At 43.8% G+C, this 26,990-nt stretch overlaps 1 protein-coding gene across 1 annotated transcript; it reads left to right on the top strand.

Moving 5' to 3' along the window:
* Positions 1-221: 221 nt before the first annotated feature.
* LOC144479260 (calcium/calmodulin-dependent protein kinase type 1D-like) lies at positions 222-26,990 on the top strand. The gene is made up of 12 exons (XM_078197931.1): positions 222-307; positions 5,622-5,741; positions 5,872-5,946; positions 8,906-9,044; positions 11,962-12,085; positions 13,164-13,239; positions 17,113-17,225; positions 18,684-18,762; positions 20,480-20,567; positions 21,616-21,774; positions 21,868-22,157; positions 26,918-26,990. Exons 1-12 carry the CDS (start codon positions 222-224, stop codon positions 26,988-26,990), a joined length of 1,422 nt encoding a protein of 473 aa, XP_078054057.1.

Genomic DNA, 26,990 nt, shown 5'->3' with positions numbered 1-26,990 from the left:
AGCAATAACACCCCCTTCCCGGGCGAATTGGCTTTTATTGCTCTATAGAGTTTAGAAAAATAAAGGTTTTGACAAGTTTTGTTATGTTAAATATTGAGAATCAGCCGTTCATTCAGATCACTGTTTTGTGTCATTATTATTGCCGGTGATTCTGATGTTAATGTGTATCTTTTTCACTTTATTTCGCTCGCCTTTGTCCAGTTTGAGGATTTGCAGTAACTATGGGCCGGAAGGAGGAATATATTTGCTGGAAGAAACAAACCACCAACATCGCGGACAGTTTCCAGTTAATACATATACTGGGATCGTAAGTAGATGCATCTTGAAAAATGTCCCGGGGTAGCAAACCAATCTGAATTTAAAACGGTAACGCAGCAGGTCAAGAGGAACAAACGTTCCAGGCTGATGAGCTTTCAGTAAAACTCGGAGGCAGAGTCAGTAGCTGAAAGGTTTAACTGGATTTCTCTCTCTGCAGACCCTCTCTAAGTGCTTGGAGCATGCTGCGTTTTATTTAGGATTCTACCAGCCTCAGTCCAGATGCGCCAGTGCCTGTGTGGTGGGTACAGCTCAGGTGCAGTGACAGTCTTTATCTGTATCCTTGTACCTTCTGTGGTTGTTTATTGGCATCACCTTCTTCCCAGAAGGTTGGCTGCCCTGAATCTCCCACCTCTTGCCTCTCTTGTGCTGCCCGCACACATTCCACAGAGGTCAACTATCGTCAGTCCATTATTCCCATTTTCCCCTTGCATCCTTCTCCTTTGTTTTTCATAAATCAATTTCCTTCCAATAATTATCTCTAAAAAGACCAAAATGTTGTATCTTCTGCCCTTTGATATAATGCACTAATTTCCTCATTTCTCCAGCCATTTCCAGCACTTCCTCATTCGTCTTTCTGTGTAGGATTTGTGGAACATTCTTTGATTTTATTTTATTTATTATTGTCACATGTATTACTATACAGTGAAAAGTATTGTTTCTTGCGCGCTATACAGACAAAGCATACCCTTCATAGGGAAGGAAAGGAGAGGGTGCAGAATGTAGTGTTACAGTCATAGCTATGGTGTAGAGAAAGATCAGCTGTCCTCCTGTATGTCCCCATCTTGACCACATTCAGTTTGTCAATAGTCTCTTTGTTGGTTATGTCTCTGAGACGTATATCATAGAATCCCTATAGTGGCAGAAGGAAGCCATGTGGCCCATCAAGTCTGCACCGACTCTCTGACAGAGCATCCCACCCAAGCCCTATACTGTAACCCCACGTATTTACCCTGCTAACCAACACATCTTGGGACGTTAAGGCAATTTAGCATGGCCAGTGTGCAGTGAGAATGTGCAAACTCCACACAATCACTCAAGGCTGGAATCGAACCTGGGTCCCTGGCGCCATGGGTCAGCAGTGCTACCCACTGTGCCACTGTGCCACCCATAACATAGATGACAAAATATAGCAACTTAGCAATCCTTTCCTATCATTTAGTCTCAGTTTTTTGTACTTTTCCTTGTACCTACAAGCACTTAAAAACATAGTCAGATTGCCGGAGGCAGATATTCTCAACTGGATTGCCCTAATCGTGGACGCTATTGAATATAAATTGGAGTGCAGAGCTATCTTGTTTAAATGATAATCTGTTGTAATGTAGGCAATATAATGGTATTCCACTGTTAACCCATCCCGTAAAAGATACACTGCTCCTTCAAATGCCAAATTAATTCTTATTGCTTTTGAACACAAAAATGACACTTTTCAATACAGTTCACCTTCAAATGATGAATCAATCAGTTTATAATTTTTTGGATTTGATCTGTACAGATGTCTGTCCATTAACAATAAACACATTGCTACCTGGTGTGAATGGTCACATGTCAGGAACATGTCCTGCTCGATGGGTCAGCCCTGCTCAGCCTTGCAATATGTCAGCTATAATCAATCCTCTAAAATCTACTCTATCTGTGTGGCATCGCCCCAATATTGAGAAAGTGAGGGAAGATCATTGCAAAATCCCTGTCTCCAGTCTTCTCTTCCTGGCACATCAAATTTAAAGAAATCTAACCTTTTCAGGGTGCTATCTCAATAATAGAACGTCTTCAAAGTAACTCTAATCAGTGTAGAGAGCAGGGGATTTATGAAAATTGACTGCAGATTATTTCCTGATAAACCTGTATTAAAGATGTCAGTTGCCATTTATCCTCCTCTTTAATGTCACCATTAATCGGGAATTAACAGGCAACTGACATTATCCCTGACTGGCAAACAAAAACTCATTAGAATTTTAAAGGAATTTGGGTATTTATATTTTTTCTAAACTGTATCGGCCAGGAGTAATTAGAAGAAGGCAACCTAATCTGAAGCTTCGACGGACTGCTGCAAACTGTTCAAATGTTGTTCTTGAATTAATCCGAAGCTCTTAATTAGATTGCAAGCATATTACCACTTCCAGAGGCACAGAAACTTTACCTTCGCCCTTGAACTTGAATCTGCTGTGTCTGACTGTCAGATGTTTTCATTTAATCCCTGTGTCACAAGGACTCCTTCAGACTTTTGCCTTATTATCAGTTTTGCGGACGAACAATAATTCATAAAATAAAAATCAAAGGGATCAAACATCTTACAACAAACACATTGAACTGTCATGTAAATGTGTAGTTTGGGAGTTGTTGACTGTTGATTTAGGTAGCTCTGTAGAGGGTATGATAAGTAGTGCTCTGGGTCGCCAGGTCATGTGAGGACTGTATAATATTTGTGTGAGAAATTCTACTTAAACCTAAATATTAAAAATTCTTTATTCCTCCTTTGAGATTCAATTTTTCTCTGATAGTTGATTTTCCTTTTTGCTGTTGTTGAGACGTAGTAAGTACTCAAGATCAGGCCTTTCTCAAATGCTTGTTTTTTTCATCACTGTTTTGAATTTTCTATATATTTGTGTTTATGATCACATGAAAACACAAGCAGAAGAAGTACGTAACAGCTAAGCTGTTTTTGGATAATATACAATGCATGCTGGTATGAATGTCATTCATGTGTCACATGTTATACTGGAGATATGCATCCTTGAAAGACATGCACTATATTGGAGCAGTGGTACACATATCAGATCAGGACCTACAGATAAATACAAATCAAGCAATCCAGTTTTGTACTCAAATTGACTTCTTCCCAAAATTAATGACATTTTTTTCTAATTAATGACACATTGGGGTGTTTATTGGCCAAATTGGATTTGTCCATTTTCTGGACAGAACATCCCAGGACAATTTTCTGCTTTGTCAAGAGGATGTCTGTGTTGCAGCTAAACTGGAATAGTTTGGCTTGAGGGGTGGCTAGTTCTGGGGCATAAATCTTCATGTAAATCAGTAGTGGGCAACCAGGCGACATGCTGCCCATCTGGATTCTGAGTGTGGCCCACGGGACATTTTGTTGACCATTGCCCACAAGTAGGCTTGCCACGTTCCACTGATTTCTGTCTGTGTATTTTTTTTTCCTACCGGTATGACTGAAGTGATCAAGCAAGGGCAAATGAAATGAGATGTGTGCTGATTGCACACAACATTGACTACGAAAGCCACCATTTAAAGTTGATGATAGCTCTATTAATTTTTAAATGATTAAGTATTTTCTGCACTCATTATGAAATGTTTGGCAGGTATTGAATCTTATTCATGGGGTCATAGTTAGTGAACAAGCCAGATATTGAACTTGTGGCCCACTGAAATGAAGGAATGCCACACATGTAGCCCATTCACTAGCCAAGGTTGCCCATCGCTGTTATAAATACATGGAAATCTATTATGTATGCCAGTATATGTGGACATATTTCGGTAGACGTAGATCTTTCCCATTGCTGAAGCTTGGTACTTATGTTGTTTAATGAATAGTTTGTTCAGTTTCTTGCCATCTTCCAAATGTTGCCCTTCTACGCGACTACCTCGTTGTTGTGCCAGCCTTGGTCTTCAGTGCTGCAGCCAGGATATTTCTAGGACCCGGTGGCACGGTGGCACAGTGGTTAGCACTGCTGCCTCACAGAGCCAGGGACCCAGGTTCAATTCCGGCCTCGGGTCACTGTCTGCGTGGAGTTTGCACGTTTTCCCCGTGTCTGCGTGGGTTTCCTCCGGGTGCTCCGGTTTCCTCCCACAGTGCAAAGATGTGCAGATTAGGTTGATTGGCCATGCAAAATTGACCCTAGCATTGGGGGATTAGCAGGGTAAATATGTGGGGTTACGGGAACAGGGCCAATGTGGGATTATGGTCGGTAAGACCCAATGGGCTGAATGACCTACTTCTGTACTGTAGGGATTCTATGGATTCTATGACCCACGGCCTTTGTACATTCAACTGTTTGTAGACATGGGGGTGGTGGGGAGGGGGGCAGAAGATGGTGGTATAGTGATAATGTCAGTGGACTTGTTAACTAGATGCCCAGGCAAATGCTCTGGGTACACTGGTTCAAACCCATCATGGCAGCTGTTGGAATTTAGATTCAATGAATAGATCTGGAATTAAAAACTAGTCTTGGCAATGATGACCATGGAACCATTGTTGATCATTGTAAAATCCATCTGGTTCACTAATCCCTTTTAGGGAAGGAAATCTGCCATTCTTACCTGGTCTTGCCTATATTAGACCACAAATCCACAGCAAATGGCCCAGAAACCCAGTCAGTTCAAGGGCAATTAGAGTGGACAACAAATGCTGGCTTTGCAGTGATGCTCACATCCCATTAAAAAAATCATAGAATCCTTACAATGCAGAAGGAAGCCATTCAGCCCATGGAACCTGCATTAACAACAACCCTATGCAGGCCCTATCCCCATAACCCCATGTATTTATCCTGCTAATCCCTCTGACACTAAGGGACAATTTAGCACAGCCAATCAACCCAACCTGCACATCTTTGGACTGTGAGAGGAAACCAGAGCATCCAGAGGAAACCCACGCAGATACGGGGAGAATGTGTAACATCTGCAGACAGCCACCCGAGGCTGGAATTGAACCGGGGTCCCTGGCACTGTGAGTGCTAACCATTGTGTCACTATGCCGCCCTTACACTAATAAAAAAAATCCTCATTTCAATGGTGTAGTCTGTACTGCCTGTATAAATTATAACATTTGTGTGGCAGTAAATATAGCTGTATTTACTTTTAAACAAATCTACTAATAATATTAATAGCCACTCATGTACACACCATTAAGCCAATTTCTTCAAAAACCAAATGAGGACTCTGAAGGGTTGCATTAAACATGGACAAACGGGGATACATTTCCACGTTCGCCACATGGCCAGAAATCTGACATTGCAGATCATTCATCTATCATAGAATCTTCCTGATTTTATCCCTGTGATATCAATGAACGAAAAATGGAGTGGGAGTCTCTAACATATGACAATATTCCCACATATGACCGTCCACACAGTGAAGACAAACATTATTTCATAGTCTTATAGCTCTAGCAAATCAACAAATGAATTTTCAAATCATACTTATTCTTGGCTGAACAGTGTAGACATCAGTTCAAGCTTCCCAGTGGTACAAAGAATGTGAATCACATTCTTCCGCATAATAAATCTGATGAACTATTCTGTTATCTACACATGCAATATGAAATGTTTCTTTCATTCCTGCAGAGGAGCCTTTTCAGAAGTGTATTTGGCAAAAGAGAGGGCAACTGACAAGATGGTAGCTTTGAAGTGTGTTCATAAAAACAACAACAATGCATTAGAAACTGAAATTGCGGTTCTGAGAAAGTGAGTAAGATTACGTTTATTTCACTTACGTATCGCTGGCAATCCATTTCTAACCTGCGTCACTTAAACAAGTGCATTGGAGCAATCGCAGGACGATTGCAATGGTTTTACTCTATGTTTTGGGTTTCAGGGTCAAACATGAGAACATCGTAGCCCTAGAGGACATCTATGAAAGTCCCACTCACTTCTACCTAGTCATGCAATTGTAAGTAGGCATTTGAACCCGCTTTACATCATATGAACTTCTTTCTATGATTTATACTTCACATCGTTTCATGAATTACTATGGGTGGGATTTTACAGCCTTGCTCGTTCCGAAACCGTAAAATCCTCCCCGAGGTCATCAGATCTTCCATTGTCCATCCCACGCCCGCTCCGATTCATGTGGTGGGCAGGGCGGTAAAATTCTGGCCATTGTGTCAGTGATGAATGGCACGGATGCAAATGGGAGCACTGTGTTTTGCTTTGGCAACAACCACAGTAATTTGAATTTTTATTGTGCCTTTAACCTGGCAAAACATTCCAAGGTAACACCTTTAACAAATTTGACACCTAGCTACTTGAGATATTAGGATGGATGACCAAAAGCTTGGTCAAAGAGGCAAGTGAAGAACGTTTTAAATAGGAGAGAGAGAGGTAGAGAGGAGGCAGAGAGGGTAGAGTCGTAGAGTCATAGAGGTCAACATCATGGAAACAGGCCCTTCGGCCCAACCTGTCCATGCCGCAGGGATGGAATTCCACACCTTGGGGCTGGACAGCTGGAAGTGTGATACCATGGTGGAGTGGTGAAACCCAGGCATGCGTAAGGACCACAACTGAAGGAACTGGTAGGATCTTTCTGGAGTTTATCCCCAGAGGATTAGCTGTATGGTCTATTGGAAGGAACAGGGATAGCATTTCATTTCATGCTGCCACTGGAGATCCTGACTTTCTGGAGGAGCATGTCAAAAGTTTGAGCATGAGCAATGCTTGATTTTCTGATTTAAATCTTGCATTGCATGTAAACAAATGCCATTATGCATTCCTGAGAGGCAAGATACCCTCCAGCAGCACAGTGTTGTAAAATTATCCCTATCTGCATTACCTGGCAAAGTAATATTTGTCACTCATTGTGGTGCCATTTTGAAGTTGGTGCTGTGGAAGTTAATGGATGAAATTCTCTATGTTTGAAATGCAGTAGGCAGCCTGACAGAAATTGACCAATACACCAGTGATACCAACAGTAAAACCTATCATTTATTCAGGCTTTTGACAGTTGGGCTTTGAGAGTGTACCAGCCATGTGTAACAATACTGTGCTTTTAAGAAAGATATTTTAGTCATGCTACTGGGCTGAATGTGTTTACTAGCCTTTTCCATTTCATCCGAGCCATTTTGTCTGGATCCAGCAGCACTGCATTGTTTTAGCAGCAGAATAATTGATCTTAATTGATGCAGTGTTTGTTTTGATCTGAATTTATGAAGGGTTCAGTTGTTTTGTGTTTTCCCCTGGGATATTGCAGAGTGGGGCTTAATCAGGTTGATTGACAGGTAAGATCACGTGACAGGCTAAAAATAGATTTTCATAGAGAACTCAAGGCAGTCTGGTTTTGAGATTTTTAGAGAGAGATTGCTTTCTCGGTATCTCTTGCTCTGTCTGAAGTCACAACTGGAATCTGCTAAGAAATAGGCCTATTTCTCTAAGGTTCTACATTGGGGCGGGGTGGGGGGGGGAGTTGGGAGTGGAACTTCTCTGGAAGTTTCTGCATGTGAATTATAAATCAGAGATCTGTCTGGATCACTCTCCAAAAGTGTCAAAAGGCTGGAAATCTAATACCTATGTAAGCATCTTTAGTTTCTGTGCAAATTGGTTCTAAAGATGGGATTTATGTCTGTGGGGGACACTGCGAAATTGGAACAAGAGAGATAGCCAGCTGATAAGAATTATATTTTGTCATGTTTAAGTATTTTAATTGGTAAAAGTTATGTTAATTCTTTTTGTTATATTCTAACTGCGTCCTTAAATAAAGTTTATTTTGATAAAAGCTTCCAAATGGGTCACTTGAATCATAGCTGGAGTGAAACACCTTATGCTCACCCTAATGCCAAAATCAAATATAAATGTTAGGGTCTGGGCTAACTTCACAAAGTACCTTGGAGTTTCTGATCTGGTCTTGAACACATGGCTCAGTGGATGCCCCCCTTGACTTCTAGCCTAAATGTTTTGTTTCAAGTCTTACTCCAGCACAATATTTATGCTGACACTCTAGTGTAAATACTGCACTGTTAGGTGTGGTATTTCAAGTGAGGTGCTCATTTGAAATCCACCATCCCTAAAAGTGGATTAACTGATTATTATCACATTTGTGTTAATGGGAGCTTGCTGTGCACAATTTGGCTGTCATTTCTATTACAAAATCACGATGACTTCGTGATTTGGCTGTGAAGTGTTTTGGGAGTTTCTGAGATTGCAAAAGGCACAATGCAAGGCTATCTTTTCCCTTGTATCTGCAAGATTGTTATAAAAAGCAATGAAAATAGTGGATTCACTGGTGTAGGTGTATCTGTGTAGAATTTCCAAAGAGATCTCCAGTTTCTCTTCGTAACTTTGGTGGGAAATTACAGAAGCTGCAGAGAAACTACGTAAATGTTCATTGTGTGGATTCTCTGGCATTTCTGCTGAAGTTGTATTTGGAAATCAGGAGAATCCCACTTATAAGTGACTGGCACTTGTCTTTGTGGCATTGTGAAATTGTTCTAATACCAGAGTTCACAAGCAGATAGATCTCACAGGACTTATCACTCTAAGCTTCATTGAAATAGTAACAATCGGACTAGAGAGTTGCTGATTGAGATTCACAATCATGGGGAAGGAAGGTCACAGTTAAGGATGTTTTGCCAACACAATGTTGTTGACTGTGGGAGAATCTTATGAGTGATGCAACATTTCAGCATTATCATCACTGCACCTTTTGTGACATCTGTGATTCCTGCAGGAATGTACCTGCTGCAACCTGAAAGGATTAACCTGGTCAGAGGATTCCGTGACATGTTCTGCCAAGGAATAAAACAATTGTTTTACATATTGTTAATTGCAAACACACTCATTGTGAGCGTGCATTCCATTGCGTTCTGTTTCAGACTGGCTGTTATATTTAAAACATGCACATTCATATTTATTTCCAGTGTGTCGGGAGGAGAACTTTTTGACAGAATTCTAGAACGTGGAGTTTACTCAGAGAAAGATGCCAGGATTCTGATTCGACAGATACTCGATGCTGTGAAGTATCTTCACGACAATGGAATTGTGCATCGAGACTTGAAGGTATTGATATGATTTTGCGACCAGAATAACTTTGTTCACCTAATTGCTGCAATATTTATTCATTCATAGCCCAGAGAGATATGGGCCAAACTCAGGCAAATGGGACTAGTTCAGTTTAGGAAATCGTGTTGGCCTGGATGAGTTGGTCCAAAGGGCCTGTTTCCGTGCTGTATATCTCTATGACTCTATGTGGAATTTTACAAGAATGATTCTAAGCTAGTGTGAATATGGGAGAGTTGCAGATCCATTTTTTGGGTGGGTTTTCACACCCAATCTTGTGCACATAGTGCATGGAAAATGGTCTAGACCATTTTTAGCTGCTGCAGGCAGTGGGCTGGGCTTAATTCACCAGCAAGCCTGCAGAGAGAGCTATTGCACATGTGTAGACCTCTGATGTACGCATGCACATTATCAGCAGCAGAGGTCTGACAAAAAGAGAGAACTGTCAAGCCCCTGCTGCTGCAGGAACCTGAACAAACTCCCTGCAATCGCGGGGGCCCACGGCCAATTGTGAGCCACACACTGCCCAACATGCAGCCCCCACCGCCCATCGTGCCCCCCCCAACGATCACGATACAATGTGGCAGTGGGCCATCCTCCCCCCCCATATCGATCAGACCTGCAGAATGGCAGCAGTTCCCCCCTTCCTGTCCCTGATTGGGCCACCCCATCAGCCCTGCCCCAAAAGCCCTGCCCCATCAACCCCGCCCCCATAACTCCCGTCCCTCCAGGCCCCACCCCCATGGGCCCTAGGGGGCCTCAATTGCCTCCGGTTCTACCGGTGAGGGCAGCAGCGCTGTTCCCCATTCATGGGGAGCAGGTGTTTTCCTCTCCGGAGAGAATCTCTCCCAGCGAGGTCATAAAGGCAAATGAGCCCGGACAATTGAAAATTTATTGAAAAATAAAAATAAAATAAAAATTGGAAGTCCAGCACTTGTAAGATTGTGAGAGCTGAGAAATTGGGCGTGATCCTGGTTTCCCAGCACTTGCGCAGTCTGCCCAGTGACTCTATAGCACAGACCTTGTACAAAGGCAAAAACCACGTGGGTTTTCCTCGGGTGCTCCGGTTTCCTTCCACAGTCTGAAAGACTTGCTGGTTAGGTGCATTGACCCGAACAGGTGCCGGAGTGTGGCGACCAGGGGAATTTCACAGTAACTTCATTGCAGTGTTAATGTAAGCCTTACTCGTGACTAATAAATAAACTTTACTTTAAAGATCTGTATTGGTTTTATCTGAGGTAGATCTTAATATCCTGAATATCAAAGCAAACTACATAAATAAAAACGTAAATTTGAAATAATAACAGAAAATGCTAGATATATTCAGTGAATCCGGTAGCATCTGCGAGAGAGAGGATCAGAATTAATGGCTGAAGTTTTCCCAGCCCCTTGGTGATGGCCTTGGAGAGAGGAAGGCTGGAAAAGTGGCACAGTTTGACATTGGTGGGAGGGTGGGAGAGGGGTAGTGCCTGATATTCTCACCGCTGCCATTGACATGAGAAAGTTGGCAGATCGGCCACCTGCTGGGCAGCTAATTAAGTCACCCAAGTGGCCACATGCCACTCTCCACATCATGGCAGGTGGGCCCAGTGAAACCTGGCAGCCTCCGAGCAGGTCCTGTGGAGGACCCGCCTCTGTGGGAAATCTATGGCCTGTGGAAGAGCCTCCAGATAGGCAATGGCCACCCTCGCTGGAATGATGCTGTTGGCATTGTGTTTCCACCTTCTCCCCCCATCCAGACATCAGGGTCCTTCCCGAGCTCTACTTATCTTTTATCAAAGATGCCTGGCCACTGAGGAGCCATCACCTGCTGATGTAGCTTCAATGGCCTGCATTAGTGGTGGCGCTGCTGAGCCGCTGACCTCTGTTTGGGACAGAAACGCCCATTTAATTGGCTTCTGAAATAACTGCTCAGAGGCAGGTGTTCCTTCACCAGATTCCCTTTATTTGCAAACTCTATTCCACTCCTAGAGTGCTTCAGGTGAAATTCAAATGGACCTGACACTCCCATATTTACATACAGGCCAGACTCCCTGATTGGGCTGGCAATTATAACCAATCTTTTCGGCCAACCAAATAAACTAAATCAAATTAAAATGGGCAGCTCCCAAAAGCAGCTTACCAAAACAGAGGACAAAGTAGAAAGGAAACTTAAAGCATCAAATCAAAATGTGATTAAAGGGGTCAATAATGCATCCTGGTCCCTGTGGTGCCCAGCGGGCATGGAAGGCGTTAACTGTATCCTCGGACATGGCATGCTCCTTCTCCAGGGATACCCGGCCGCGAATATAGCTGCGGTAGAGAGGCAGACAGTCAGGTCGGACGACTACCTTGGTCGCCCACTGGCTGGCAATTATGACCTCAATCAGAGAGCTCATACCCCAAGAGCCCAACCTCATGGGTCTTGTTGAAGTCATTACAGCTTCCACCATTATCCCTGAATCATGATTCCCATGTTGACAATATCAGCTAGATGTTGCTGGTGTGGGAAATGGGAGTAATGCCAGAAAGGTGGGGCATGCTTTTCCCTGAGGTTAGTTCCTGAGGTAGGGCAAAATAGAGTGAACGTTATTGTACATCTAAATCTCCTACACTTGGCAGAGAGTTTTTGATTCATTCTTCAGCAGTAACATCCTTTATCTTGCTAAGCACTGAAATCATATAGAAAACAAATCCATAAAATAATGTTGATCATCTCATCTTTCAATGTGAATTCCCCACAGTGAAACAAGGATATAATCCTCATATCTTAAAACACGGGATATTCCTTATTCTTTTTGGAACTTTCTCCAAATGCAACTATTTATTTTTCAAAGTATTCAAATAAATATTATGGTGTTCAAAATGTGGCCTCACCAATGATACTAAAGCAGGAGAGGTTATTATACTATTAATAATGTTACAATTTCTTTCACAGCCTGAAAATCTACTGTACTACAGCTCTGATGAAAACTCCAAGATTATGATCAGCGACTTTGGCCTTTCTAAGATTCTGGACATGGGTGTGATGTCTACAGCATGTGGTACACCTGGCTATGTGGGTAGGTGCAGCTGTTCTGTCAATTGAATTATAGATGGTAAAACCTCAGTAGCTGTGAATATCGTGATAACTAATGAAATAAGAATGTTACATCTCTGACTCTGAGGTGACATCATCACTCACCAATCTTTATTAAATGTAGAAAATCTAACGCTTTCTTCTCATATCAATTTTTTTTTCTCAAGAATTGAGCTATCTTTGGAAAGAAAAAAGATTCCATTAAAGCAATATTTCCTCATGAGAACATTTTAAGGGGCTTTAGAGTCAATTAGTTGCTTTGAAGTGTAGTCATTGTAATGTAGACAAATGTTTACATGACACAGATGGATGGCCACGGCAATGTTCATTCAGTCTTATGAGTCACGTGAAGGGCCAGTTAGCCCTGTTGGCTGGACGGCTAGTATGTGGATCAGCTTAAAGATAATACCACGGTATACGATCTCTGTTCCAGCTGAGGTAGACTTGGGGTCTACCTCCTTGCCCAGCCCATAGTAAAACATCATGGCGCTTTGCTGTGGTCTGGCAAATAACCTCCAAGGACCTGCCTTTGGACAGAGAACTCAAGAAGACGAAGGTGAACTATGTCCCTTTCCCATGTCGTCAAACTGCCTACACTGTGATCCTGTTCTCTGATTAGCTGAACTCATGTTAGTGTGACCTGATATTTATAGCAATTATGTATGAGTGGTAGGGGATCCAACTAAGCACCGTAGAGAGGAAGATTGGGGAATGGTAAACAACAATTATAATCCAACAGCAAGCACACTGGTGACTCAGAGCTGCACAAAATCACATTGCCTTCCTCTGCTCACATTGTGTTAAAATAGGGCAGACTATAAAATAGGACCTACCTAAAGTCATGATTAATTTAACTTGCAGACAAGTTTTAGTCTTAAACAAGATAAAGCCCCTCAAGTTATATAACCAAATGTCTCTCTCTCTCTAATGGAGACAGATGCCTATGACCCTTTGTGGACTATGGTTAACTGCTTACTTACTTATATTGATAAGAAATCTATTCTGTTTGTTTCAGTTTAAGCAACTCTTCAAAGGAACTAATACATTTTATCTCTTCGAAGCCCCTGAAGTTCTTTACCAAAAACCATATGACAAAGCAGTTGACTGCTGGTCCATTGGAGTAATTGCATACATTCTGTGAGTATCTTAATATATGTGTAGAGTTTTGACCTGATATCCTTAGCAAAAACATTGTTCACAGAACAGATATGGGCCACCATATCAGTTGGCCTTTGAAATTGACCATTGAAAATACAAACCTCACATACAACTGGCTTTGAAGCCACTAAGAGTCTTCATAGAATCCCTACAGTGCAGAAGGAGGCCATTCAGCCCATCACGTCTGCACTGATCACAATCCCACACAGGCTCTATTCCCATAACCCCACATATTTACCCTGATAGTCCCTCTGACATTAGGGTCCATTTAGCATGGCCATTCAACCTAACCCGCACATCTTTGGAGTGCGGGGAGAAACTGGAGCACCTGGAGGAAACCCATGCAGACACGGGGAGACAGTGACCCAAGGCCGGAATTGAACCTGGGTCCCTGGCACTGTGAGGCAGCAGTGCTAACCACTGTGCCACCTTGCTGCCCAAGTCAATACAAAATCCACTGGTAGCAATCTTGAAACTAAAGCCTTCTATGTCTGACACCTTTTTTAAGCTTAGTGTCTAAATACGAGTAAATTAGTTGGATTAGCCATGGTAACTGTCTGGGGTTATGAGAATAGGGTAGGGAGGTAGTGGTGATGGGGGGTGGGGGGGGGGAGGTGGTGGGGAGGGGGTGGTTGGATAGGAGGACAGTTAATGCTTTTCAGGTGAGTTGGTGCAGAATCGATGGGTTGAATGACCTCCTGCACTGTGGAGGTTCGGTGGTTCTATGGCAAACTCAACCCCTGATTGATGTACAGTCCAAATGATTGACTCAATAACTATGTGCTAAATTTGCTGTGAGGTTTCAAAATCCATCCTATCATATAGTGGCTATCCAGCCAACATATCAGTGATCATTCTTAGAATGGTGGTTGTGATCCTTTGACATTACTTGATAATCTGGAGTTTTATTTGAAAGCTGCTCTTCAAATGACATTCATAATATGTAACTGATCTGCAGAGAGATCACAGTTATTGATGATCACAATCGACTGTGAACAAGATCATGCATTGTCAAAAATAAAGCAGTGGCATGCCGTTTAAAAAATTGCCTTAAAATTTTCGATCAAATGAAAAAAAATCCCACAAAATCTATCAAAAAGCACCACTGTTTCCAAAAGCTGTAACTCAAAACCTTCATCATAGAAAGTTAACAATTCAGAGGGAGACTGTTCGGCCTGCAGTGTCTGTGTTAGTTCTCTGAAAGATCAGTTAGATCCACTCGCCACCCTACCCCCATACCCCTTTTCCTTTCAGGTGCTTATCCTGTTCCAATAATAGAAACAAGCCAAAATGAACTATGCTAACAATGAGAAATAGTTTATTTGGATGTCAAAATGTAACTCAAAATAACAAATAATGTAAAATTAGTGCAGTGCATATTTTCGAAAAAACTCTGTGATTTTTGAATTCACTGGCGACAAGAACACGTCAGAGGCTCGGAATCCTGTGATGAGTAATTCATCTCACCAGCTAATCGTCTCCTCCCCTCTCGTTCTGGCCAAAGCCTGTCCACCATCTATAAAGCCCAAGACAGGAGTGTGATGGAATGCTCTCCACTTGTCTGGATGAGCGCAACTCCAATAACACTCAAGAAGCTCAACCAGGACAAAGTAGTCCGCTTGATTGGTATCCCCTCCATACACATTCACTCTCTCCATCACCAACTTACAATGGAAGCAGTGTGTACCATCTACAAGATGCTCTGTGGCAATTCACCAAGACACCTCAGACAGCACCTTCCAAACCCATGACTGCTACCATCTAGAAGGACAAGGGCGGCTAATACATAGGAATGCTAGCACCTACAAGCTCCCCTCCAAGTCACATACTACTTGGAAATATATTGCCGTTCCTTCACTGTCGCTAGATCAAAATCCTAGTACTCCCTCCCTAACAGCACTGTGGATGCAGCTACACAACATGCACTGCAGCGGCTCAAGAATTCAGCTCACCACTGCCTTTTCAGGAGCAATTAGGGTTGGGCAATAAATGCTGACCTAGCCAGCAATGCCCACATCCCATGAATGAATATTAAAAAAACCCTAATTGATTTATAAAGAAAACGAAAGCCATATTCTAGTGACTTGGGACCACAGTCAAAGATGACTGCATATGTGCATCTCTGTACTTTCTTCATTCCAAAACCATTGACATGAAGACAGCCAGCCTGCAAAGCTGCACCAGGAACAATTGCCTTGACATAATATAAATGGGGACCATCTCCTATCCCATAAACAAAGCATAAGGTAATCATCAGGGTACTCAAGAGGGTGGAGACAAACCATTAGGTATAATCACTTGGACAATGGGGCCCTGGTTGAGAAAGGAGTTCCCAGTCATGATCTAATCAAGTTACAACTGAAATCTGCTAGCTGGGATACGGGACAGAAGGGGAGAGAGAGAGGATCAGTCAACACTTTGTGTACTTAAGCACATGTTTGCTCTAAAGATCATAACAGCAACTAAGACACTGAAAGACCAAGGACGGATTTTATGATCTCACTCGTCCCGAAACCGGAAAATCCTGCTTGAGGTCAATGGACCTTTCTATGGTCTGTCCCTTGCCTGCTCCGATTCCTGTGGTGGGCGGGACAGTAAAATTCACCCCTAAGATCCTGAGTGTTCTCTTTCTCTCTCACTCCACCCAACTTAGAAGTTTTGAACCCAGTCTTCTGATTTTGATTATCCATGTGCGAGAGACGTAGATTTTTTAAAAGAAGTCAACTGCACAGCTGTGACCTTCATGCAAACAGATAAATTGTCTCTCTGGATCATTAACTGCCTCAGTGCTAATCCAGAAGGACAACCAAGTTCAACCTGAAGGCAGCAAACCCACCAACCTTCAAGAACCATAATCCCTTTAACTTTACTGGACTTAAAATTATTTATTTGTTTATGTGCATGTATGTGCGAGCATGTGTGTGTTGTGTGAAAGTTGGAACACTTTAAAACATATTTTATTGGGCTGGGTTTATTACAATAAAAATGATCCTTTTCTTTTTTCAAAGAACTCAAGGAAACCTGTCTGTTTGTATCTTTTATGGCCATAGCAAGCAAGCAGTTGAATACTCACTCAATTGGCAAACATATTCTTTGAAACAAAAACCCCCTGCTGCAATCAACTGAGGAGTTGGAAACAAGGACAGCCATTTTGACCCCTCCTCACTTGATCGTAACAAAATGTGAAGGTGACCCAGCAGGCCACGCAAGGTCTTTTTAAACATGAAAATAATGTTTTTAACAAATGGTTTCACAAAAAGTTTGTTCTCGTTCCAGCCTCAATCTTTCCTTCAGTTAGAGTCATACAGTTCTGCAAAATTCGTACCACATTCATGTCAGAGATTTCAATTTGGATTAATATTGAACATCTTGGTGTGAAATCTTTGCTGCTTTTAGGGAGAAATTTTTGTTTGCCGGTCCTTTAATTTAAACGCATTTCAATGTAGATTGAGTTGTAAATTGGGTGCAGTGTGACACTGAGATACCAATTCAGAAAATGGGGATATAAAATTGATACTTAAACTTGGGCTCAGGTTAGGGGGGGTGGGGAGGGAGGGGGTTGATAGGAGGAGCCACTTTAAGCAAACGTGTGTGACAGGAAGCTGCTGTGAGTGGATCAGGATTGAAATCACTGGAGATTAAAATTGGGCTGATTGTGAAACTGATCCAGTCCTATCTGCTCCCCTGCAGGTGGGGATGCCTCCCTGCATGATGTCCAGTTATAATTTCTCTCCTGGACTTTGAAACATTGAACAGTTCCTTTCCAAACATAAAAAACTGACAGTATATTTTGTGTCCACCATGGTCACAACACAGATGATTGAAACAAAGAATTTTGTTTTATTTTTACAGGTTATGTGGTTACCCTCCTTTCTATGAAGAGACAGAGACTAAACTGTTTGAGCGAATTTCAAAGGCTGACTATGAATTTGATTCTCCATTCTGGGATGATATATCTGAACACGGTGTGTGAACGATACAAGTAAAGGGTGTATATATCTTCATACATTGAATGACTGTGATGTTCTATCCCATTAGAGAAGGAGATTTTGAATGGGGCTGTAAAGATGAAGGGCAAAATTCTCCCAGAAAAATTCTAAGTGTTAAATTCGTGGGAAAACTGGAGTAATACACCCTGGCTTTTTCAATCGGAGTTCAGACTAGAATCTCCCACACTCTGTGCACTGCAGAGGCCACCAGCGTGAAGATCATTATAAATCAGTGGGTGGGGCCTATTCCCACCTAGGAAGCTGAAACTAGCGACATGCACAGTGGCCCTGAACTGTCAGCCTCCCGTTTGCTGCCCAGCTGTATCGCTGGTCAGCCCGGTACCCCCCCAGTGCTGCCCTCCCAACACTCCCATGGCCCGATCGTGGCCCCTCCCCTCGGCCATTCATGGACCAACCATGACCCCTCCCCATCCCAGACTGCCCCGATCTCCAGCCCCTCACAACCCCCCCCCAGTGCATCCCGGACCCCCTCCCCGACAGACCCCTATCCCCAGCCCGTCCCGATTGCTGGCCTCTCTCCCACCCCCACCAATCCCTATGCAGAGAGGCAGCGGGACCCCCCCACCCCACCAATCACCTCCTCGGCCATGCCCCCAATAGGCCCCACCCCAGCAGAGGAAAATAGGCACTAATTTCTTTGTCTATTTATTTCCATACCCATTGCTGAGGCACTTCGTTGTAATAAAAATCAAACTGCTTATGATCAAATTTCCAAAGTGTGTTAATGTGCCAGAAAATGATCCATCTTTCTTCAAGAATTGAGTTTTCCTAAAATTGGCTTTCCCAATACATTGGTGGAATGGATGGAAATAAAGAACAAAGAATGATGAACAATACAGAACAGGAACAGGCCCTTCAGCCCAACAACCCTACGCAGATTCCTAGTCCTTATTTAGACCCACTACTTACTGTCCATAAGAGGTTTCTATCCCTCTGTTTGCCTCCCATTCATGCGTCTATCACAATATGCTTTGAACTTGCTTCCACCACCTCCACTGGCAGTATGTTCCAGGCACCCGCTGTGAAAATCTTTCCTCACACGTCTCTCCTAAACTTTCTCCCTCTCACCTTGAACCTGTGCCCTCTTGTAGTTGACTTTTCCAACCTGGGAAAAAGTCTCTGACTATCCACCCTGTCTGTGCCTCTCATAACTTTGTAGACCTCCAGTCTACCTCCATCTTTCCAGTGAAAACAATCCGAGTTTATCCCACCTCTCCACAAAGCTAAAATCCTCTGGACCAGGCAACAACACCTGGTAAACCTTCTTTGCACCCCTCTCTGAAGCATCCATGCCCTTCTGAAATGCAACAACACACTGTCAATAAGCTCTGTTATTGAGCTGGTGAGTGGATACAATAATGCTGTCTTATTACCAATTGTATTTCATTTCTCTTTCCTCATTTCCACAAACAGCAAAAGAGTTTGTCAGGCACTTGCTGGAGAAGGACCCAAGAAAGCGGTTCAGTTGTGATCAGGCATTACGACACCCCTGGTAAAATATTTTAAACATGATGGCTTTGAAAAGAGTGTGAACTGTTTTAATTTCGCTAAAAAGATTATGAGGGGCATGGACAGGGTGGATAGGCAGCCGCTGTTCCCCTTAATTGAAGGGTCAGTTACAAGGGGACACAAGTTAAAAGTGAGGGGTGGGAGGTTTGGGAGAATTGGAGGAAAAACTACTTTACCCAGAGGGTGGTGACGGTCTGGAATGCGCTGCCTGGGAGGGTGGTGGAGGCGGGATGCCTCACATCCTTTAAAAAGTACCTGGATGAGTACTTGGCACGCCAAAACATTCAAGGCTACGGGCCAAGAGTTGGCAAGTGGGATTAGGTGGGCAGGTCAGGGCCTTTCTGTATCAGTACAGACTCGATGGGCCGAAGGGCCTCTTCTGCACAGTAGTATTTTGTGATTCTGTGATAAATAACTGTAAAGAAGAGAATAATGTAAAATTAATATCGCATATTATAATTGTAGAGCATTAATATCGGCTTTCATTGAATAGACCAGGTTTCGTGACTTTCTGTAATGCTGTATGTGAATCATATCCATTCATCCCCATTCATGTAAAAATGATAATGGAGAGTATTAAAAAATAGAATGTATTAGAATTCAATGTGGGGGAGCAGTTTTTGGTCCGAATTAGAACTTCACGGTTTGCATCAGCTGCATTTTATGCGGAGTTCCTGAAGCTCCACAAAAGATTTGTATTTCTTAGACATGCTCCAGCATCAAGCTAGAATACATTAATGAAATACAATGCGCAACCCCCCTCCACCCCCACCCATCCTTATCCAGCCCTTCATGCTAGTGGGATCTTCCAGTCCCCCTGACGTGAAAGGAGACCTCAATGGCTCACCAGCCCCGTCGCGGGTTCCCAAGACAGAGGAGCGAAGGCTTTAAGAATTTAAAGATTGGCTGAAATTGCAAGAGGTGAAATGTGCTGTGCAAAGAATGAGGATGCATGAAGGGAGGCAGCGGGACCTCATGACCTCCCTTCAGTATCACCTCCTGACAACACCGTCAGATGTTCGTCTTTATTTCTGACACAAAACCTTGTTGCAGAGATCTCGAGCATGGTATTAACCGCGCACAATGAGGTTTTGTTAGTGTTTTATCAAAGACCTGGACAGTATAGTGCAGCTACACAAAAAAGAAATAAATACAACTGTGAAACTAAAGGAAGGAAAGGTATTTGCAGTGGACCTGTGGACAACAATTAGTGGAAACTCTGATGTCAAATTGTTAAGTAAACATTGTTTAAAGTTTATTTATTAGTGTAACAAGTAGACTTACATTAACACTGCAATGAAGTTACTGTGAAAATCCACTAGTCACCACACTCCAGCGCCTGTTCGTGTACACTGAGAGAGAATTTAGCATGGCTAATGCACCTAACCAGCACATCTTTCAGCACTCGGAGGAAACCCATGCAGACACAGGGAGAACATGCAAACTCTGCACAGTGACCCAAACCGGGAATCGAACCCAGGTCCCTGGCGCTGTGAGGCAGCAATGCTAACCACATTGCAAAACTTAAAATGATTCTGCAAATCGCACCACCAAACTATCTCCAATAATAAGCCAACAATGTTTGCGGGGGGAGAAATGTTGATTTAAAAGAGGATCAATTGATTCTTGTTCGTAATGGTAATCTGATGCTTTGCGACCTCACCTACCAGTTTGAATTGTTTCTCTTTGATTTTTGACAGGATTGCAGAGAACACCTCTTCATTACGTGAGAGCTATCGTTCTGTCAACATTCAGCTTGCCAAGAACAATGCAAGAAATAAATGGAAGGTGAGTTCCTGTGGAATACATTTCAAAACTGTTGTTAAACCTGCCATTGTATTGGTTTTGCTAATTTCATTACACAGCGTTATTGCGTGCATTATGTGCACATTTCGTCATTGCTCTATCCTTTCAACCTGTGTATGCAATTCAGAAAATATTCAAATTTTTTTGTTATGTAATTTTGCAATCTGTGCAAAATAATAAACAGGTTGTCCGTCCAAGTGGATCTTGTGATTCAGATGATAAAGAATCCTAACTTACCATAGTTACAATTTAAATGTAGCACAAGGAGGATGTGGAAAAGGCACAGCTTGAGTTTTGACATCAAAATGGATCTTACTGGTGAAGCAATAGTTGGAAATGGAAATGGTCATTTTAGATGCTTAAAGAAACCGTACTTTAAAATCAGGATGACAAGGATGAACTTTTGCCACCATTGTATTTAAAGAAGATGATTTGAAAGGAGGCAGCTAACCTGGGATACCAGAAAGGCAACTCTCCTGAGGAATTAAGAAACGTGTAAATTCTAGCACAGGAAGAAGTTACTACACTGAAATTTTCGACCACTTTTGGCAGCAGGTTTCACACATTCCTTTCTTCCTTCTTTCTCCCCATACTATTTTACATCCCTGTACAATTCAGTATCTGTTTAAATGTTGTAATCAATATAGCATCAATCATCACGGTGACAAAGCATTCATCAGGCGGTTAACTTTTCCAGTGATGATGTTTATTCCAATCACTCTAATATGTGAGAGAGTTTGTTTTCCTCAGAGCTACTCCCATCACCGTTAATGTTATTCCTTCACTCTGGTGGGAGTGATGCAGCTTTGTTTGGATATTAATGTGCCACTGCAGGACATACTCAGTAAATTGAGTATAAGTGTGAGATTAAAGATGAATGAAATTCTCTCAGTCATATTGTGTATATGTTATCATTGTGGTACTGGTGAGCACTTTCTCTTCAGCCTGGTCTGTTCTTTCTTCGGAGTATCTTATCCAGTGTTGATTTCTGTACCTTGTGACTCATTCAATCTTTTTCTGTTTCTAACAGCAAACAATCAACATTGTGGCAATAGTGAACTATATGAAAAGGTTACAATTATCTTCAGAGCAGGAATCACAGGCGACCATTTTCAGTTACTCCCGGAGTGACTCCAGACTGGCATGTTCACAGGTGTCTAGAAATCTGAAGCAACATTTGGCCACAAACGTTTCAACAACGAATGGGCCAGCAACATTGGACCCATCAACAAATGAGCCGGCAACCCTGGAGCCATCAACAAATGGGCCAGTAACCCTGGAGCCATCAACGAATGGGCCAGCAACATTAGTGACTAGCAAAAGTATCAAACAGAGCACGGCATCAAACTGTACTGCAAAGGAACCCCCTCACCAAAGGACTAGTGAAACTGCATTAGTTTGTGTAACATCCGGTGTGAAAAAAAGCAGTGGACCATCTAAACAGGACAGGGCTGCTCGCTGTGCAGTAAATGACAATGTGCGCATTGAGCCTACCACGAAAAGAAAGCAAGCAGAGGTCCCTAGTGCCACAATCAAAACTCTTCCACCGAGTAAAATCAATGGTAACGACCAGTAAGTAGTGCATGTTTTGCCCCTATTGTTCACAATGCGAATTGATTTTACTGGCACGCCCGCCCCGAAATTGGGGCGTGTGAAGCTCGCAGAACGGCATTTTCTGTTGGCCTCAGGTGCGATCTTACAAGCCTCGGGTGGGCATGCCAGTAAAATTCCAGTCTGAGTTTTCTTAAGGTCGCTGAGTTCATTTTTGAACATCGAAATGTGTGTGATAATGAGGTATCAGTCTGAGGCTAAGGCTCCACCCTCTACTTTCAGGCTTGCTGCTTGTCGTTACCTCTCCTGGGGAGGTTTCTGGGCTCTGCTCTGTCCCCCTACACTGAGGAAGGTAAATGAGAGGGAGATTCCTAATAGGTTGCCAGTAGCAGAAGCTTGGGACTGGTCATCCATTTAATCTCCTGTTTGCAGCAAGGACATGACTTGATGATAAAATGGCAGAAAAATAAAGGGATTTCTCATCTTGAATAAATACAACAATTTGCTCACAATACCCCCTCTCCAAAATCATGAAACATACACTGAAACTTTGGGATTTTCCGGCCGTGCTCACCCCAAGGCCAGATCTCGCACCCGAGGCCAACAAACCTTTGCATAGTCTGTCCCGTCTGCTACGATTCCTGTGGTGAGTGGGACGGGGATATCTTTGCATACTGAATATAGAAAATGTTCATGAGGAGCACAGAAAGTAAATATACTGCAGTTTGTGAGTGACTTATTCTAATTCAGAACCGAGTAATGCTATGCATCTGGCTCCCCTATACTTCTGATGTGGAGATGCCGGCGTTGGACTGGGGTAAGCACAGTAAGAAATCTCACAACACCAGGTTAAAGTCCAACAGGTTTTATTTGGTAGCACAAGCCACAAGCTTTCGGAGCACTGCTCCTTCATCAGGTGAGTCGGAGCTGTGTTCACAAACAGCCCTGTACACAGCTCCCACTCACCTGATGAAGGGGCCGTGCTCTGAAAGCTTGTGGCTTGTGCTACCAAATAAACCTGTTGGACTTTAACCTGGTGTTGTGAGACCTCTTACTATTCTGTACTTCATCAGGAGCATTTGATGCTGATCCCAAGGGGGCGATCTTACCAAAAAAAATCTAAGTCCAGGACAGGCGGGAAAACAGGAGAGTTTCAGATCCGTTTTTTGGCTGAGTTCAAAGCTGCTATCTTATCCACTGAGTGCAGGAAAAATCAGAAACGGTTCCTTGCCCGTAGGGGGAGAGGGAGGGGCTTAAGCCACCTGAACGCTGGCTGAGAGCAGCAGAGGGCGCCATTGCACATGTGCAGACCTCTATAGCAGAGACCTGTCAATCAGCCTCTCCTACTCTCAGCCAGCCTCCATGGCCTCCACAAAGCACCCAACCTCATGATGCTCCATCAATCGAGCAAAGACTAGTTTGAATGCAAGAACAAATAGGCTTTTATTAGCAAAAGACTTGGAGCACACCCATGCCGATGAACTGGTCCAGACTGAGGCAGGGGGGTGGGGAGCTGTCGCCTTTATACCTGGGCCGGGGGGGCGGGGGGGGGGAGGAGTCTCAGGTAGGGCCGGCAGGGATGTGTCCAGGCATGTCACATATACAGGTAATAAGCTAACAGTGGTTTACCACACCTCACAAACATAGCAACTCCCCCAGCTACCGTGGGGGCCCACAGCCTGTCGTGACCAACCCCACCCGCCCAGACTATTACCCCCTCTCTCCACCCTTCCCACAGTCAGCCGCTCACCACCCCCCTGACAATCGGCTGCCCAATCCCCCCCACCATGGCCAGCCCCAATCATCCCCCTCCCTCCCCATACCGATCCCAAAGCAAAGTCGCTGCAGGTTCCTCCGAACCCCCAGTAGGTCCCACCGCCTCAGGCCCCACCCCTTGGCACTGCCAAGGTGCCTGGTGGGCACTGCTAGAGTGCCTGGTGGGCACTGCCAGGGTGCCAGGCTGGGGCAACCCCCTTGCCCCTGACCTCCTCAGAGGGGTCTCAATGGCCTCTGGTTCTACCAGTGAGGCCATCACGACTGGTGCCCGTTGCTGGGACCAGCTGTGATTCTCACCGGAGAGAACCTCTCCCAGCGAGGCTACAGAGGCAAGTGAGCCCGGACGATAGCATCCCAGGCTCATTAAATCAATGTAAAAACAGTTTTAATTGTATTTAAATAATCTATTTAGCCTTGCTCTGGAAATCCAGCTGAGCTCACTGGATGTCGGTGCCGGTAAGATTGCGTGAGATGAGAAATAGGGCGCGAACCTGATTTGTCAGATCTCATGCGATCTTGCCAGTTCACCCCGCCCATTGGCCGGTGGGGTGTAACGGTGAGATCGCCCCCGTATCAGATGCATTCTTTGCCGTTTATCCCACCTTGCCAAACAGTCAAAAACTGTTACCTCCAGAATGTTAATAGTGCTACATAGATATTTAGGAAATGCATCAACTATATTTTAATCTTTGTACTTTGTGGAAGTGTCATCCTTCCTTCCTGCAACAATTTTCCAGCACACTTTGTTAACAAAAATCCTGTTTATGAAACAATGTCTGACTCAAAGCAAAAACCCAATTAGTTGGTCCATGGTTTTAAATAGAATGTAATTCAAAACAAAAATAGGCAAATTGGCTGCTGGTTTTATGTTAATGGCTAATGGATCAGTTCATCGTTAAATTTAGGGCCCGATTTTACCATTTTCATTCTAAGTGCTCAATCTGGGCGTAATGCAGATCCGATTTAGAAATCTGCTTTTAGGCGCCCCCATATGCACTCAGCCTGAAAAAAAAATCACGGGTCCCATTTGTGCTGTGGGCGGGGCTTAGCACGGCCAAAATGATCGGAGCCCTGACCTGCACATGTGCAGTTAGAAAAAAATTTGAAAAAGCGCGCTCGTGTCAGATCGCTCCCAGGCCACAGAAAGCGGAGAAAGCGGCCCGGGAGCGAAAAGCGGGAGTGATGGCTCCCACACACATCGTTGTCCCACTTATCCACCCCCCTCCACTACCCAGACATCGCTGTCCCCCTTATCCACCCCCCCACTACCCACACACATCACTGTCCCTCTTATCAACCCCCCTCGCTACCCAGACCGATCACCACCCCTGCCCCCCTCTCCCCCCCCCCCCCGCAAGGATCACCCGCAGAGTGGCAGTGGACCCCCGCGCCCCCACCAGAGATCAATCTGCCGCCCCCCACCAGTGAGCGATCGGGCCTCCCCCCTGCACCAGAGATACATCTTACCCGCCTCCCTCCTCCCCCCCAGACAACGATCTGACCTCACCCCCCCCCCGCCCCAGAGAATGGTCTGGCCTCACTCACCTCTCCCCCCAACGAGAGAATGATCTGACCTGCCTCCCTCCTTCCCCCCACCACTGATCTGAGTCAGGGAGCCGTTGGAAGCTCTGAACTCGCTCTTCAGCAGCTGGAGCGCCCGAATCAGACTTTTATTCAGCAGGTCCATTACAGCGCGGTTCCGGATTGGCAAAAGCTGTGGTAAAGGGGGAAATGCTGATAAAGTTGGGCGGGCAGTTCATTAATTCAATTTAAATGCATGCAAATGCATTTAAATCGCCGTTGCACCTGTTTTGGGCGCGAAGCGGATCGCCGCCATTCTCGGGTTTCGGTAAAGTGGCAATCTGTGCAGACACGGGCGCAGATCGCGTTAATGGCCTCACACCCGACTTTACCACGTTTCCGCACCCGAAAACAGGCACACCGCAATGGTAAAATCGGGCCCTTAGATTTCCATTCAGGAGCAGATGAGCAAATGATTTTGAGCTGAATTGGAGTCAGTAATAGTGTTAGTGACATCTTGTGGCAGAATATCAATACTGCACTAACTATTTATTATACTGAAAGGGGCATCTTTAATCAGATTAGAATCATAGAATCTCTACAGTGCAGAAGAGGCCATTCAGCCCATTGAGTCTGCACCACCACCCCCCACCCCCCCAACAGAACACCCTACCTTATGTCCTTAACTCCATGCATTAACCCACTAATCCCCCAAGCTACACATCTTGGGACACTAAAGGGCAATTTAGCATGGCCAATTCACTTAACCTGCACATCTTTGGACAGTGGGAGGAAACCGGAGCACCCGGAGGAAACCCATGCAAACACGGGGAGAATATGCAAACACCACACAGTCACCCAAAGCTGGAATTAAACCCGGGTCCCTGGCGCTGTGAGTCAGCAGTGCTAACCACTGTGCCACCTTGCCACCCAACATCAACACTCATTTGACACATAGGTCTGGCTAATACTCAAAAGGACTGGGTTCCTGGTTTTCGAGATTTTCTTTCATACGTTTGTTGAGTAAGAATCAAAGTCAAACAAAACAAGAGTTCATATCATGTATTTTGAAGGAATGGAAGGAATCCAGATTGAACCTAAGTTGAGATGAAACTATCATTAATAGAATGTGTCTTAATATCCACCAGTTTCATAAATCCATCAACACTGCTTACTAACTCACTTTGAGTCTGTTTGATCTGATCACTGATCCTCAGATATTTTACTCAGGCAAAAAAATCATCAGTTTGTTACAAAGTACTCCAATTCTCACAGGATGATTACAGTAATCAGAATGCAGTGGCACAGAAACGTTTTAGCACAGACTCATTGAAGAAGCACTCAAATCACTTGGGATATGCTTTTTCCATTATCTCCGAATTCTGTTCAAAGTTAGGGATGTAATGTGAAGCTTGTCTGATTTAAATGTTGCATAGTGGTTTTCTTTTTTTAACCAAAATCTCCATCTTTCACCTTCTTGACAGATTAACTTCACATCCCAAAGTGATTTCAAAGAAAAGGCATAACTTAAGGACCAGTGTGTGCTTCATTATGTAA

Source organism: Mustelus asterias, chromosome 25 (assembly GCF_964213995.1).
Source record: "Mustelus asterias chromosome 25, sMusAst1.hap1.1, whole genome shotgun sequence".
Lineage (NCBI taxonomy): Eukaryota > Metazoa > Chordata > Chondrichthyes > Carcharhiniformes > Triakidae > Mustelus > Mustelus asterias.
The sequence above is the reverse complement of the archived record's forward strand: the minus strand, read 5'-3'. Positions and strand labels throughout refer to the sequence as shown.

Bases quoted from the DNA above. Each gene is read 5' to 3' on its own strand.
- LOC144479260 (XM_078197931.1), top strand. From the start codon at position 222: ATGGGCCGGAAGGAGGAATATATTTGCTGGAAGAAACAAACCACCAAC. The intron at 5,742-5,871 runs GTGAGTAAGATT...TTTGGGTTTCAG, and splicing joins GAAATTGCGGTTCTGAGAAA to GGTCAAACATGAGAACATCG. The intron at 18,763-20,479 runs GTAAAATATTTT...GATTTTTGACAG, and splicing joins CAGGCATTACGACACCCCTG to GATTGCAGAGAACACCTCTT.